Below are 17,206 nucleotides of genomic sequence, written 5' to 3' on the forward strand. Positions count from 1 at the left end.
AAGAGGGGAAATATTGGACTGGACTGCTGGATTTTCCTGACAATCTAGGACAGTGTCTCTACTATTATAAATCACTTATACTTGGCTTGACTAAGATTCAACAAATGGGGAGCAGAAATTATTAATTGTTTTTCAGGAAAGGTGAAGTCTGCAATACTTGTTTATATTCTATCTCTGTTTTTTCAATTAAACTTCAGTGAATCTGAAGTAGCTTGATTTTGTCTAAATCCACACAGCTGAGGAAACCTGGGCTTGCTTTTTCTCTGAATTTTCACTGAGGGGCTTTTATCTCCCCCTAATCCCACCATTTCTGTCAGGACATAATCTCTTTCTCAAATTTACATTTTAATTACAAGGCCAGCTGAACTAGCTAAAATCAATAATGTCAGCATTCAGCAGCCTAACTTCAGCTGAAACCTCAGCCTCTCTCTTTCCTGCTATAGATTTATCTTGTGAACATGGGCTACTTTATTGCTTCAGGCAATAGGTGCCATTTGGTCAATTTAAACAAAAAGGGGGATTTAAACACTTTTATGATTCTTTCTCAAAGCTGCTATTGGCACAATTTGAACCCAGGTACTGTACTTGTTAAATAAACCACACAGTACAGCAGAATTCTGAAGAGGAATTTTACTTTTAAAACTGTACTTAATCCCATCTATGTTTTAAAACCAAAACAAAGCAACCCCACCCTGACATTGGACACCCTTCAGCTGGGGCTGTTTGCCTGGTCACTCTTGTCTTTATCTTGTTAGCAAAACCTACTTTCATCCATAAATACTTTTTAAAAAACTCCACAGTGGAGGTGATGTTACTGATGTCTTAGTGTATCTATTTTTAGCTATTTTTCTGTTAATAGTTTAAAATAAGAAATCAATGAGAAAATATTTTGTTCTTGTAACTCTTAAGAATTCCTATATTGATCTTCCAGATGTGATTTTTATCTAAGTGTCACATTGTCCATTTATCTCTCTTGCCTTTCCTGTCTGTTGCTGACTGCTTGTCTCTGCTGTTCCCCTCCTCCTCAAGCAAACCAGTGTTGTGAACAAGCAATTATGCTTCCTGTAAACACCACAGGAAAAGAAATGGAAAAAATAGGGTTTTCTGGGAACTTTTAATACATAGCAAGTATATTCTCTGAAGATGAGAGGTGTGGTAAGTGCCACAAACCTGCTATCTTCATTTTTATTTTTTTTTTTTACTATTTGTAAATAGTACAAGTGCTCTCAAACCACTTGCTTTAAACAATGCTTTTCAGAAAGGTCCTTAAAAAAGGAAAAAGGCAGTTTAAGTGCTAAATATAGTCTGAGCAATTCTGCATTACAGATAGTTTATGACATATTCTTAACCAGATTAATTGAGAAGTGCCAAAGGCCCTGTTTGTAACTGTTTCTGTCATTAAAGGAAGTTTACTTCTCCAAATACTGGTGATTCTAAAGTGTGGTTACAGCAATGTTTTTGGTTAATTCTGTTTCACTTTGGTAAAAGCACCTGAAAAAGGCATTTTCCCTTTTTAGCCTGTGATGTGGACTGAGATGGAGCCCTGCCCCCTTTCCAGAGACATAAATTCAAAATTCCTGCATTATTATTTCACTGAAGGGCTGTTTAAGAGCACATTTTTGTGGAGGCACCATTCTCCCTCCTGAACAGCAAGTTCACAGCCTGATAAGTGTAATGAAATAATTTCTTCTGCTATTTAACCTAGATATCTGCTTAAATCCATCCTATTATATTTAATTATCATTTTCTTTATGCAGACTGTTTTCTAGTGCAGAGATTGGACCTTTAAATGTTTTGGGGTAGGGTTTTGTTTGTTGGGTTTTGTTTTTTTTTTTTGGATCTTGTTCTTTAAAGGCTTTTTGACTTTGGAGAATGTAGAGTGTTCATAGCTTTTGTTAGTGTGTGGTGTGGGCAGGAGTGAGTATGGGAGCAGCAGTGCCAGATGTGCTCAGCAGCAGGATGGACTCTGGATTTTGAATGAGGATTGTTGCTGTCTCTGGGGAGAGGCTGTCCAGGAATTGGGTTAAACAGGTGTTCTTCTCAGTGCCCTGAGCTTTGAACTTTGGAAAACAGGTCTGGTTGTCATTTCCTGCACAAGGACTCAACTCCTGATGTAGGTGTTTGGAAAATGCATTCCCAGGGGCTGGATCTCAGAGGTTGCCACCTCAGCATCTTGGCCTGTGGTTCTGGTCAGGCAGTGCCATCTGTGCAGTCACACCCCAAGGCTTAAAGGGAATGAGTGATGCAAACCAGTCAAGGTCAGGATGAATTACTGGGAGACCTTGTGAGGTGGTGAGATGGGTCACAGCAAGTTGTGTTTTGGGGTTTTTTGTTGGTTTTTTTTTTTTTTTTTTTTTTTTGGGGGGGGGGTATTTTTGTTGTTGTTTTGTTTTGGTTTGGTTTTTTGTTTTTTGTGGAAAATACATTATTCTCTGAAATAAAAATATTTTGTGTACCAAGCCTCCCTGCCACTGTGGGTCTTACAATTTCGTACTCAGATGGCTGGTCACAGATATAATGTTAGATTTTCCTTTTCTACTTAATATATTTAGTGATGCATTTAATGTATGATATGTCAAATGACTAGGATTTAAGCACTAGCAAAGCAAGAGTGCTTCTGAATGCTGCTTCAGGACTGGTTAGAACTGGGCAAAAGATTAAAAATTACAATTAAGTAATGGCCAAAACACGTTAAATAAATGTTAGTTACTCTTCATAAGAAGGCTCAAATAATTTGATGAAAATTTTAGGTTTGTGAAACTATGACTACTTGTATAAAATTTAGGAATTTTTTTGAGGGATGAGACCTTGAATTTCAATAAGTTATTTCATGAAAAGGCTTTCTGAGGGTACACGTCACATTGGTGTGAGGAATCTTTCCAATTGTAGCCGTCATTGGCTGAAAAGTTCTTGTAGCTACTGCTGGCTAATAGAGTTGCTCCTCCAGCTCAGCAAGTAGAGGCAGGTGCTGTCTAACAGCTCAGCCTGTCTAATTGCATCCTTACAGTCCGTGCTGAGTCTCTAATCTGGCTGTATAAAGTAATTAAAGTTACCCCACCGCTGAGCTGCTGGTGCTGAGCATCAGTGCCTGGTACTGCCTTGCAGAGGGCTCGTTCCTCAGGAATAGCTCAGGCATTCCCTGTCTCTGGAACAGACTTTCTGGGTGTACTTCCTTCTTCTGCCAGCACTTAGATATTTTCTTCTGGCAAGAAGTGTGGTTTAGTATCTGTGAAAAACAAATGTGCTCTAAATAATTCTGTTTCACTCTGAGTGAGATTGATGTCTAACACAAACTGAAAGCAGGAAGATGTAGTCAGCACCCTGAGCTGTGAGGGTGGACTGTGAGGGTGGGAGAAGTGAATCACTCCTAAACATCAAAGTTTTTTGCAGGGCTTGAACCTCAGTCACCTCCAAAAACCCCTGTGGTGAAGGCATCGACAGGAGCAGCAGCTCCACTGAGCGCCCGCACTCAGCTCAAAGGCAACGAGGATGAGCTCGATCCAACCTGTGCAGCTGCCACCCTGAAACTCCTCAGAGACAAACTACCAAAGTTACCATCTCCTCATGCCAGGTCATCTTTGTTTTAGTTCTTGTACAAACCTCTTGCTCTTGTGTTTATTAGTCATGACAGCACACAGAAAAGCATTTGTGAACCAGGCAAGCTGACAAGGCTGACTTGATCTCATTTTGAAGTTAAATTCATTGCTTAATGTTTGGGATTTTGTTGGTGATGGCACCAGGATCTTAAGGAACCTTTTGCTGCTCAGTTAATATTGATCTTTTTTGGTGTAAATGGCCTTTATGAAAATTCACTGTTCTCTTCTTTGCTAACACCCCCCACCCTATTTATTTGGGTAAATTTTGTTTGCAGCTGAGCAGAGTGTATCCTAATGTTCAGTCAGCAAGTAGGTTCAACATCTCTTTGTTCCCAGTGACTTATGCTGTCAGTGCTGCTTGGAGATGTTACATTGCTTCCAAAGATGTATTTGTCATCAATCCTGCTCAAAGTTTGGTGAAACTCCAGCCTTGCCTCTAGCATTTGGCTGTGATTTGAGTGTAGGGCTGGAGTCATCTGTTTAGTGACATGTTCCTAGAAAGACTTTTCTGTATGGACCTGGAAAGCCCCCAGAACCTAGCAAACTGGAATTGATCTGAGATTTCCAGTACCACATCTGTGGCTCCTGTGGGAGTGCAGCGTGCATGATTCACTGCTGCCCCCATCAGATCTCTGGGCTTTTGCCCCCAGTGTGATATGTGTTAACCAGCACTAGCTGAACATACAGTGAGCTGTATAGAATGTGTGGTGCTATGTCTTCCTTTAAAAAAAAAAAAGGGACAACCTTGAAAAGTAGTTGCAATTGTACATGTAAGGTAATATTAGTGTTGGTCTAAAAATCTAATGAAAACAGAAAGAAAGAAAAAGTTGTTGTGGTCATTGGTGTTCTGTATTGACTCCTCATCAATTTTCTCCAGTGAATCTGCAACTTCTGAGACAGCAAACTTGGAAGATCCTGACACTAAAAGAAGAAAACTAGAAGAAAGAGCTAAAGCTCCCCTCATGCCTTTTGGATTAGATCTTCACTACTGGGGAGAGGATCAGCCAAGTGCTGGGAAGATTCTCAAGTAATGCTCTTTTTCTTTTAAGACAAATTAAACAAATAAATAGATTTACTTGTACTCAGAGGTCATGCAGTGGGATGACTGCTGTTTCTTTTGATAATTACTTTTCTTCTTTACCTTGTGTTGTAGGACCCACAAACAAAGTCAGAAATCCTACCTTTAAATGTTATTTGTTTTGAGAAGATGTGATACTAATTAAATATCCTTTGATGCTTCAAAGCACTTTTTTTTTCTGCTCTTTTTAAGTTTGCAGCATGGCATCGGTTACTCCAATTTAAGCTGGTACCTCATTATGCAAAGGGCATAATGTTATTCCTGACTTCACAGTGTGGTAACAGAGGAAACTGCTAGGCTTATTCAGTCACACAAGAGAAAGGTGGCAGTTACAGGATTTGGATTTGGATATTTCACTTTCCATTGCTGTCTGGGAGGTTTTGTGTTTCATGAAGCACTGCTGATATAGGGAAAGCTTTAGCACTGCTGGGGAGAAGAGGTGGTAGGTACACATCAGAAGGTATTTCTAGCAGTCAGTTTTTAAAACCCTCTTTACTGTTTTTCAGTGAAAGTTAGATTGCAAAGTCCTCCCTCTATGTATAAATTTTGTGTAAGTTCACCAGAACTTTTGTATCTGTGTACCATATCTGGCTTGAAAAAGGCAAAAATCACTGACTGGCTGGGTTGCAAATTAAGCTATTATATTCTTAGCAGTATTACTTTAACTTAGTTTGTTTTCTTACCAAAACAAACAAAAAAAAAAACCCAGCCTGTAATCACAGTGCTAAAACAGTGTTGGCAGAAGGGAAGATGAAATCTTTGCCCCTGCACCTGATTTTGTAAAAGGCTGAATATCTGTTAAATTACTGAAAACTGGTGCAATTTGATGCATAAAAGTGCTCTACCACAGTCACTCCAGGCTTTGGATTCCATCTCATGTGGTACAGGTTCTTCAAAGCCTATGAAGAGATTTTCAGCAGGGCTTTAAGAAGCATTTGTCTGTGATAATGCCAAAAAGGTAGTAAGGCCTTATTTTACATTGCAAATGAGTTATTCAAGTCATAAGTGAAATCAGAAGCATATTTCACTGCCTGTCTGCCTCGTGCTGTACTGTTTTATTTTTATGCTTCCCAATAAAATAGAGGGCACACTTCTGAACCATATAGTCTATAACTACAGATGTGCCAATCTACCTAAAGATAATTCAGGTAACTCTGCACACACAATACCATTGACCCCAGGCATAAAATAGACTTACTGAAAAATTAAGGTAGTTATCAGTCAACTCCTTCAGCATTTCTCTATGTACTCATACTGACTCTGTAAGATTCTTAGGGAAAAGCAAACTGAAAAATAGACAACAATATGGGATGTGTATGGAATTTGAATTTTTAAAATCTGAAGGGGAAAAGTCTTTTTCTTAGCAGTGCACTTACTTAATCACAGCATTTACAATAAATTAAGATTTTAACTGTGAGATTTTTTAAAGAAGTTTTGTTGGGTTTTTTGAGGGGGGGCAGAAGGTAGTGTGTGCTGCACAGTGTTGAATTGTGTGGAGTCTGCTATGTCATCTTTACAGACTTGTTTTGGATAGCATGGACCTTCCAGTCTCATCTACTCTCCTCCTTGAATTAAATCTGCTTACTCTTAGGATCAGAGTGAAATAGCTGGTGCAGCACTGACTGTGTCTAGGATGTTTGAATTAGCCCATTTTTGCACTTGCTTCAGGATCTCTCTAAGCATCTGGGGTTAGAATTTATATTTATACAATGTTTCTATAATCTTCCTGTCAGTTTAGAAATTAAGATGATATAAATTCATTGAAAGAGTGCAGTAGTTCTCCAAGAGCTTTCTCTTAGATTTCAGTTAACCATTACTTGTCTTTTACTCCTCCTCCTCATGCTGTGTCATTGCCATTGAAGCCTCTGTTATTTACCTGGATTAGGAGCACTCTAAATGTAGTGAGGTGTTGATCTTTTTCATCTTTTAGTTGATTATCTGTTCCTCTTCTGATCCATCTTACAAACAAGTTTTACTTGTCACATGCATCATTTTTTCAATCAAGTATCTGCCTGTTTATAATGTTGCTTAACTTACAACAAGAAATCAGAAAACTTGAGAACTGCCACTGCTTTATTCTCTCACCCACTTCTAAGTTGTGTTGGGAGAAAATAAGTTATATGCTTGTAATAAACAGTAATATGTAATAATATATTTGTAGGAATATTTTAAGTTCAGTTCCCAAATACTGGTCAATGATACCTAGGGTAAAACATAATTTTAATATTCTTGACATTTGTTGGGTACATATTTAGGGGAAGGGAGAAGGGAAATGATTAAATAGAACTGTTTCCTAACTGGAAGGGTTGACATGCACAACTGTTAAGTGCTTCTTTATTCTCATGTAACTGTAATTTGATAATTTAGAGGGGGAGTGGAGTTCAGACCCCCAAAGGACACTAGAATTTTACTAAGACATTCTGTAAGATTGTCATGCATGTGAAAATCCTGTGTGGTGCCTTTTTTAAGAATGCTTTCCCCTCTGTGTGGCTGCAGGTTAGTGGCACAGAGCTGCCAGTCAGTTTTGCTGTCAGCATTGCATTAAACTAAGCAAATAAGAAATTGATGTCATTATTTTATTTACTTTCTATTGTATAATCTTTCCACATAATTTCTGAAGCTAAACTACTGTACTGTTCAAACACTGGGCTGAAATAATACTGATTTTTTAGAAAAACTCTCAGGGCTTTTGGGGTTTTTTGCTACATTTTGCAGAAGTGTGTAATTAAAAATATTTTGTTTAACCAAAAACTGTGGAAGTACATAACTGTGTTTATTGTTGAACTAGCTTCCACTGGAACTCTTTTGTCTTTATCCCCTAATTTACCAGAAGAAAATTATTTGTACTTTATGGCAGGTTAACATTTCTCTGGCACTAGTGAGGTGTATTTGATGGAGAAATTACAGATTGATTCTATCTGTTTAATAAGAATTTTGTTGAACATTTTTCTGATGATGGCAAATCACAGAGATGTTTCAGAGTTTCCTTAATCCCTTTTTAACCTAGTTCTAACCTCCTCATATAGTTTAAGTGCTCAGCTATTGCATTACAACCAGCAGTTAGATATGTTGTAGGTTGCTATGCTCAGATATTTTCCTCTACTTTTTTTTTTCTTTGTCATCTACTGAAAACTTGGTCAGATAAAATTAATCAAAACTTTTTAGGCCCTCTAAGGTAATTCTTTCAAGTACTGGCTTATATGCTTTGCCAGATTGTAACTGGTGTGATGAGTGAAGCCAGTGTTCATGTATATATGGCTCTGCAGTCCACAGAAAGCAAGGCAGGCATGACACCCAAGGATATTAGTGAGTGAGAGGAATTGGATATGGATAGAGAAAATCCTCTCAAATAACTCTGGAACTGATTGGGTCGAAGAACTATGTGGAAGAAAGGGTTTGTAAGGTTCCTTTAGGAATTTTATGTCCTTATCAAGACATCTGTCATCTAGGTATCTTCATCTTGCTTGTCATGAGCAGCAGACATGCAGGCTGCAATTTTTTTTTCCTTCGTTTAGCTATATTTTTTTCCTCTTTAACTTCATATTTCCTTAAATTTGGAATGGGATTGTTGTTGTTAACTTCAGATATCTTAAAATCAGATACCTTAGCTTAAGCTGATTACCCTGATTTCTTTTCATGATTAATAGAAAGAAACATTTACCATCAGAGGGACAGTCATTGTCTCCTAAGATTAGTATTTAAAAGGAGTCAGGTAATTGCTCTCTGGGGTTGCTTATTTTTCACTACAGACTGTTGGCAGCTTAGTGTGGAAATAATGTAAATGTTAATATGAAATTATATGAATGCTGTGGAGAAAATGTCTGTAAATGTAGGTAAGGTCTCTAATTTTAAAATAGCTTTTCAATGGATTAGCTTAATTTCTCAGAAGAACACCTGCTAATTTCTCAGATTTATGGACACTGTGTAGGAGAATCTGGAAGAAGGAATCTGTGTAGGGCTCAGCTGATTGTTTGCTTTCTCCTGTGGTCTCAGTTTATTGCAACATCCTGATTCCAGCTCCTGCTTCTCTGCTGCTGCTGGACTCCAGCTATCAGGAATGAGATCAGCCACATTAAGATCAAACTGTTTCCTCCTTGATCTGTGCCTAATCATAGAAGTATTTTGTTATGAAGAATGTTAAGTACAGAATTACAGAGTTATTCACTGAATCTGGAAATTGGATAACTGACTCTGAATGTCAGATCATGAACTAAAGCTAAGACTTGTAATAGCTTAGCAGGTTAAACAGGAAATCAATACTAGACCGGCTTTGGTGGTATTTTAAAAATATCTTCATAATACAGGAGCCATAAGAAAGACTGGTAGATTCCTAGGGGTTTTGAATTCACTAGTAATTCCCTTCCTTTCACATGTGAGTTTAGCACAGGTTGATAATGGCATCTCTGTGTGTTTTCTTACAATTTTGTGTGTGAGTTATTTTCATTTGTTGTTTTCGCAGATTTACCTCTGAGCATCGATTTTGGGCACCCAGTGAAGTAGAGGAAGAGGTGGAAAATAAAGAAATAACAGAAATGTTAAAAACCAGGTATATAACATTTGCTGGCAAGTTTGAGCCAGTGAAACATAAATGTCGAGCTCCCATGCCTGATGGAAGTCTGTGTGAAAGACAAGATCGGATCAAGGTAGGCACCAAGTTATAGAACTTCCAAGATCTCTGCTGTATGGAGAAAGTCTCCTTAAAACATCCATAAATATTTATTTCACATTGTAAGTATAGCTCAGGGGAGTGGAATAACATTGTGTTGGAGAAGTTCATTGTCAATATGTGCTTTGTAAGGGAAACATCCTTTTGGTAAAGAAGCTGTAAACATTTAAAGAACTGTCAGATTTTTTTGGCGTTCATTGTAGGTTATCTGGATTTTATTTATTACTATGATGTGTGAGTACCTGGCAGTAAGGCAGAGATAGTTCTTTGCTGAAAATTTTTCCTCAGAGGCATGTTTGATATTAACTGTTTCTAGAAGCTTACATGTTTGAGGGGCAAAGAAATTTTATTTACAAATTAAGTTTTATGGAAGCTAAACTCTACACAGTCTCAGATTATGAGCACTATTGAGCAGAACTACGTTGCCTAAATACTTGGTTCTAGTATCTCTGTTCTTGTATTATCTGAGATTGAAGGATCTGAATGCACTTCAGTACTTCTAATGGGATTGTTGCAGGAGAGGGATATAGCATAAACAACAATGTGTGATGCAGCATTGGTGCCCTAGTTCCAGCCTTTGACAGGATGTTCTACCTGGTCTCTTGAAATTGTATATTTGTTTCAAAAAGAGGTTATTTCTTTGACATTCTGAATGTATTAAACACATGATGGTTATGGGATTCTGATGCTTTCTAAAGAGGACTGGGGGTCAAGTGTAGTTTTGTCATTCAATTCCAGTTTCCACCTTTAAGCTGTGTTGAATAAAAGGTAAACATTTTCTTTTCATTCAAAAACTGTGATATTTTTTCCTTTCTCAAGTGCCCTTTCCATGGAAAGATAATTCCTCGGGATGACTCTGGGATTCCTGTAAATGCAGAGGACAGAGCCAGAGAAGAAAAGATGAAGTTTGAGAAGCAAGCAGCCCAGCCAGGTCTGTGTCTAAATAGCATCTTAAAAAAATAAAAATAAAAAAAATACTAGGCAGAACTGGGAAATACCTGTTACTTGTTTTGCTCTTAAGCACATTCTCCCATTTCCATTCCTATTGATTTTAAATTACAGCTCATTTGCAGTGGTTCTTGCTTATGTGATAAATATGCATACCTGTGTAGACAGAATAACATTAACATTGCATTTGTGCTTTATTTTCAGTGAATCTTGAAATGTTCTCAGCACTGCTCAGACAGACCAGTTATAGCCTTTGTCTTAAGAAACATGTTTATCAAGGATGGTTGGGCCTGTTCCCTGGGAAGTTCTTGGCAGTAACTGTTCTGTGCTTCTTCAAAGAAGATGTCTGATCTTGCTGGTCCCTGACAGTTGTGATTTATGCAATATAATGATACTATTATTAAGATCATTGTGTTACCACTAGTTTTAGGAGGGCATGCTGGATTTTTGTTTTTAAACAATTGGGAATGGGCAATAAAACTATTGGCCTTCTCCTTGCGTCCTTCAGATGTGGAGGGGAGGGCTCCCTCTTCCCCAAGATAATTTGAGCATTTTTAGCAAAGGTTCAGCTCTGGACTGGTAGGTGAGAAATGCAGGCAATGAGTACCCAGTCAGGAAGACTTCCAAGGGGAATAAAAGGCTTTCTTGCAATAGTACCCTGTTACAGATGGACAGGTGGAGTACAACCAGGAAGCTCCTGGCAGTTGATAGACTGCAAAGGAAGATGAGAGAGAGGGATCTGTCCAGCAGACAGAGTGTATAATTGGAGGGGACAGCTTTTCTTTAATCTACCTTCAGCAGGTCTTAGTTTGCTCTGGTTTGAGCTATTTATTGTAGGTGAGTATTTTGGATTCTAATTAAACTTACCCAAAGGCATAAGCATTTTGTTATCCTGTACAATACTCCCTTGCAGGAGTTCTCTCTTCAGGTTTGACTGACTTGGTGTTTGACAGTTATGCATATTGTTAATAAAGCTACTGAACCTTTAATGGAACCTCTTGAGAGCCTGAGGAGCAGTTACCTGTATTCAGAACAGGAATCTGTATTCAGAAAGGTCTGTGTGGAATGAATGTGCATTTAAACATAGAATTCACCCACCCAGTGTCCTTTAATACTTGTTTGACCATCTTTGAGTGACAGTGCTTGGTGATTACAGCAGCACAGCAGTGCAGCAATTACTGAGCATCTTCTGGTATTTGCAGGTGTCAAAGTGCTACATTTGCAGGTAGTTTCCATCCCTGTCCAGGCAGAGTGAGTGCTCTAAGCTGGCATCCAGCCAGCAGCACACTGTTGGACTGTCACAGGGAAACCAGGATAGGAGTGTGGATGTTGTGTTAAAAAGGAAAGTTCCCAGCTTAGTTATGACAAACTAAAACTAGCAAATTAAACTGATAGGTGTTGTTGAAATCTCAAACTGAAAACTAATATTCTGGTATAAAAATCACTTGGACTGAAGAATATTGATTTTTTTTTTTCCTGTGAAATTGCCATTGCTTGAGGCTAGACATAGTATTTATTTTTATTACAGTGTCAGCTCAGTGTTGTTAGAGGCTTCTCACCTCTGGTCCACAAGGATGTGTCTGTTAGTCCCAAACCAGTGTTGGCATTGCTCCTTGTGTTATAGAGTGTGGTTGTTAAGCTGAAATGTCACACAAAGGTCCATCCCATCTGGCTGGGGACATACTGCACAAGCTGTGGCCCTCAATTTGGACAAAATCCTCCATGTTTCTAAAGCCATTCATATACCAGATGTCACTAAATACTTCTATCCACTTTCTTTTTTGCTCTGCCTGCAAATTTTTATATTTGCTTTAGAGTATTTTCATCAACTTTTACTTTTTTTTTTTGCTTGTTTTGAGGCTTGTGGTTTGGAGGGATGTGTTTGGTTGGTTTTCAGTGGTATTTGGTTTTGGGGGTTTTTTGATTACAGAGGTCTTGAAGCAATTCTGAGCAGTGCTGCTATGGGAAATACACAACTGGGAACCTACTGGACAGTCAGGAACTGTTTGATTGACAGCATCATTAATGAAGGCAGTTTGAAAAATCTGGAAAAAAACACTTAAATTTGGGGGTCAGTTGTATGGTTTAATTGCACCAAAATTCTTCTTGTATCTCCTTCCTACTGGAGGGTAGATTTATTTCTATCTTTGTGTGATTAAAGGGGGAAACAGATTATGGTTTGTGTGGTAATGACTGTGTTTTGACAACACTGCCATTGTTATTATGGATCATTTATTATCTTAGTACAAAATTTTAAACTCTAGCTAATGTCCACAGAGAGGTGCTTTGGGCTCTTCAGTCCTGGAACAGTGAATCACTTGGGATTACCCTGACCCACTAATCTGCAGCGTTCATCCTTTTCCCATAGTTCACACACAGGAGCAAATTAAGTGCCTATTTTTTGTGTCAACCCTGAAGAGTATCTGGTTTTTCAGCCCTTAGTGACTTGTTAACAAACAGGTATCAGGACAGGCTGGTGAAGGCAGGCCGCTGGCCACTCAGATGTGAAATAGCATCTCTTTACTAACTACAGTATCGATTCCCGCCTACCCTTGCAAACTGTGTAATTTTCTTTTCCCTGCTGCTAAACTCAGTAACAATGTATGAAGAGCTTTAGGGGCCCATCAATGCTCAAAAAGCCTGCTCTTCCCTGGCATTCTATTGATTTTTCTCAAAAGCTTTTAAATTGCTCCTTCATTTTACTCAAATGCTCATTTCATCTCTACTGGATGCCGGCATTTTTTCGTTGTGTTTAAACAATTGCTCCATTCACGGGGTTCCTAAACTGTGACGCCTTCTTATTACTGGGAGATAAACTGTTTAGACAGTTTTCCTTAATCTTGGATTAATCGTTCCTGTATCTGAATTGTGCTGTTCTGTATTCCCTCACTTCAAAAAAAAAAAAAAAAATCAAGTCTGTGAGGTCTTATGATCTATCAAGTATATGTGTTCTGTTTTCTCCCTTTGTAACTCTCCTGTGCAACTCTTGAACAGCTTGGTTTTCCTCGTGCTTTTTGGTGTGTTGGATTTTAATCAGTCCTTGCTTTCATGTATGATGGTAGTTTAGATCTAACCTTTCCTTGGAAAATTGCTCTGCTGTTCCTTAACACCGTGTTCTTAAGTGAGGACATTGCCTCTGACCTTCCTGAAATGTTGTTAGCAGCATTTGTCACACTCAGTGACCATCTTGGTGTATAAATGAAGTTGTATAGTCCTTTAGGACTGTTTATTTCTCTATATTTACAAAGTTGTTGTGTAAGAGGAGTAGACATTTGCTGTTACAATTTCTGCGGGCAAGAAAGGTTGACTGACATCAGGGAAACTATGACAAATGACTGGCAATTACTGTTGTTAAAATACAGACTTCTGCCATTTCTGCTGAGTGTGGACCATGTTCTTTTTGAAGTAGTACTTCCTACAATTTTTTCCAACCTAACTGCTCAAAGTCTTTACAATGAAATGAAATTTTTCTAAATTTCCCCTTGGCAGATGTCCATCCTCCATCTGCATTTTTACTTTGTGCTACCTTGTTTTGATACAAAAGACTACACTGAAGGTGAAAATCTGCAGCTTCCTCAAACAGTCCACAGTCTAAATTGTTCATGCTTTTTCCTCTGATGGCATGTAGGATCAGAATCCACTTACAGTGTGTGGCTGGATTCTGAAGCATTAAGGTTTTGAAGAAATGTAAAGCAAGCTTTTGTTTAGATAAATTAACTTGTGCCATTGTCAAGAGAAGAAACATGATTTAGATAATTAATCTGAGGCAATGTGGGATGTTTAAAAAGTAGTATTTTTTTCAGATGCAAAATGGGTGTCATGGCAACAGGGTCACGTTATCCTACTCAAGAATTTTATGTAGATGTTCATGTTTTGAAATAAATATTACTGATGAAATCACAATGTTGCCAGCCTTCCTGCTAAAAAGTTGATATATTCAATTTTTTAGGTTTATTTTTAAGCTTATGCAGAATTTATTTCTGCAGATTGTTACTCAGTTACATTGTTGGCATTTTCATTTCTAAATAATAATCTCTGTGTTTATTCACCTCTCCTGCATGGAATAGTTACCTTGGGACTTTGCTTCTGAAAAAAACTTGACTTGGGTCTTCCTACAGAAGAGTTTTGTCCATAGCAGCTACTCATACATACTAACCCAGAGTGGCAGGGCTTCTTCATCCAAATCTGTCATTTTGGGAAACTGCTTTATCCTCCCCTTCCTTTGTGTGTGCAGCTTAGATCACAGTGGCTCTGCCCTCACCCACTGGTGACAAGAACCTCTTCCTTAGGGGACTGCAAATCCCCCCTGGGTTTGGAGTTTGAAAGTTCATGTTTTGTCTTTTGAACAGAGTGGCGAGATCCAGAATTCATGAGAGAAATTGAAGCTGCTACAGGACTGGATCTTGGTTCCTCTAAAAGTAATGGAAAAGGACAGAAAAAGAAAGGGAAGAAGCAAAAATATCCAAATCTGACAGACCTGAAGCAACAGGCTGACACCTCTCGTTCCCGGCTTGAGAAGAAAGTCTTCAATAAGTAAGATGCTTCCATTCTTTAAAGCATGTTAATTCCTATTTCTGTTTGATTCAACAGTACTTTCTGTTTCTACATTAACGTGCACTTACTAAACAGCTTCTCTGGCTAACTGCAAGCAGGAATATCTTCCATATGTCTGGAGGGTAAAAAATAGCAGGTACTGACAAACAAGGTTGTTCTTTGAGAGTGATTTTTAACTAATTTGCAGAATTTCCCTATGAAAGGCTTTTTTCATGCTGTCTCAATTTTTTAAAAACTTCAATTGCTGGATTGGCTTCTCTGGATGATCATTTATTAGTCAGGCACAGCATCTCAGGTGGCTGTGGGAACCTGCCAGCCACTCCCAAATGTGCTTTAAAACATACAGTAGCTCCATCTGTCCTCTATTAACACCATTTTTGATGCCTGTTCTTGCTTAGATGTGGCTACAACATAAATTTGCCTAAGCATACTCTGGTCTTTATCAAATGGGAAGCAGCTGCAGCTATTTAAAGAGTTTCATATGTCAAAAATGAAGTAGTCAAAGGAAAGTAAAGTTATCAAATCAAAAACGAAAAATTATTATTGTAAAATTATTAGTGGTGGGTTATTTTCTAAGCATACTGGATGAGTTGAACAGCATCCAGGACACAATATTTGTTTAAACTCAGTTTTCCCTTCTCTGATGTCCTGGTTATAATAACAAAGCCAAATCCACATTTATTTTTGGTTATGGAAATAGCACATTTTATATGAATTTCTCATGTCACCTGGTCTTAGTTAGAAGTCAGAGACATGCAGTTCTAGTGATTAGAATTTCATATCATGGTTTACTGTGGTTTGTGCTAATGATTTTGAGTGTGTGTTAGTGCCAGGCATAGGGAATCAAACCTGTCAAGATTTTAATAGGTTTCATGCTTTGTAGCACTAAACAAGATGATAACCTTGGCTCCTTATAACAACCCCAAATTACTTGAAATGTATAGGTGATAAACCCAGGCTCTAGTCTGCCAATAAAGCTAAGTGAAATTGCACACAGATCATCAAAGTGGGATCTCATTTCATTTACAGTATCACACAATCCACTGGTGCTAATGTAAAACCTACATGACATGAAAGTGGCAAGGCCACTCTGCACTGCTAAAGGCTCACTTTTCTCCTACCAATTAGGTAATATTTGAAGTGCAAAACCATGACCACATTTTCCTTACTCTGGTAACTTTATTGGCAGACTTTTGTTAAAAGTATACCTCTTCCAGGGTGTTTTTTCAGAATGTTGGTTTTCATTGCACTTGCTGCTGAGAAAATCTTTAATCCCACCATTTAGAATGTTATTAAGAAGAAACCTCTTTCAGATGTTTCAGAATGGCTTTGGAAGTGAAGCCATTACAGAGAACAGTTACCAAACCAGAAGTCAGCTTGTTTATTGGAGATAACCCTGGAAGCAGAGCTGGAATAGTGTGTAAGGGCTGAGGAACCCTGCCCAGGTGCCTGTCCTAGCTTCATTTTCCTGCACAGCTGGGAACATCCTCAGAAGTGATAAATGCAGACTGTGACAACAGTGTCTTAACAGCACAGGCCTTGAAACCATCTATTTGTGTGATGGAACTTGTGAAATTTGTAGAAACCAAAGAAGACATCAGTCAGTGCCCTGCTTTTGAATGGGACAGCCCCTCAAACCAAGCCTGTGGCTGCTCTACCTCACACATCAGCCAGGTGTTTACCTGGAGATGTGTGAGGAGATAACAGCCTTCATAGGCAGGGTGACAGCTGAGGACACCTGCAAACATCAGCCTCAGATGGCTGAGCTGCTGTTCCAGGGGTATCTGATGTAACCAGTAAAAATTGGAACTTTAGAATCCAGTGAGGAACAAAATTCCTGAGGCAAGGTGCCCTCAGCTCTGCACAGCAGCTGCTTGAAGTTTCTGAGGGGGCAGATGTTCACAACAGAACAACAGAACATTTCCTGACTGCTTCTGCTGCTTCTTACTCTTCTGGATTTGTGAATCCATTCCTCTGCCTTGCCAGCTGGAGGATGGAGGGGCCTGCTCTCTCTCCCTGCCTTTTATGACAATCTCCTACTCCTGTTCATGCTGTCTAGGCATTCTCACCCTCATAATCTTAGCTGTGTAATCTTCACTTAAAAGTTTGTAGAGGGGAAAAAAGTGCAGGTGTGTGAATTACCCAGCTCAGAAGCATTGCAGCCCCTTCCTAGAGAAATCTCTGGGCACATCATTACTGGGAGGCAGCAGTGGCAGCCAGTGGAGCAGCAACAGGGAGACAGGCCCTCGCTGGGTTTGGGAGCACCAGAAAGCTTAACAGCTCTGAAGTTCATTCCCTCACTTCCTTTTTGAACCTGAAAAACGTTCCAGAGCCTTCTCCAAGCACAGCAGGAGATGCAGAGGG

General features: G+C 38.8%; 1 protein-coding gene across 3 annotated transcripts in view; it reads left to right on the forward strand.

Moving 5' to 3' along the window:
• UVSSA (UV stimulated scaffold protein A) overlaps positions 1–17,206 on the forward strand; it is a 44,901-nt gene that overhangs the window by 25,426 nt on the left and 2,269 nt on the right. For all 3 annotated transcript variants that reach the window (XM_084204424.1, XM_084204426.1, XM_084204425.1), the window contains 5 exons: positions 3,391–3,571; positions 4,474–4,623; positions 9,134–9,317; positions 10,160–10,271; positions 14,638–14,821. In XM_084204424.1, the coding sequence (XP_084060550.1) occupies positions 3,391–3,571; positions 4,474–4,623; positions 9,134–9,317; positions 10,160–10,271; positions 14,638–14,821 (811 nt within the window). The remainder of the gene's footprint in view (positions 1–3,390; positions 3,572–4,473; positions 4,624–9,133; positions 9,318–10,159; positions 10,272–14,637; positions 14,822–17,206) is intronic.

This window comes from Fringilla coelebs (assembly GCF_963513975.1).
Source record: "Fringilla coelebs genome assembly, chromosome: 4".
NCBI lineage: Eukaryota > Metazoa > Chordata > Aves > Passeriformes > Fringillidae > Fringilla > Fringilla coelebs.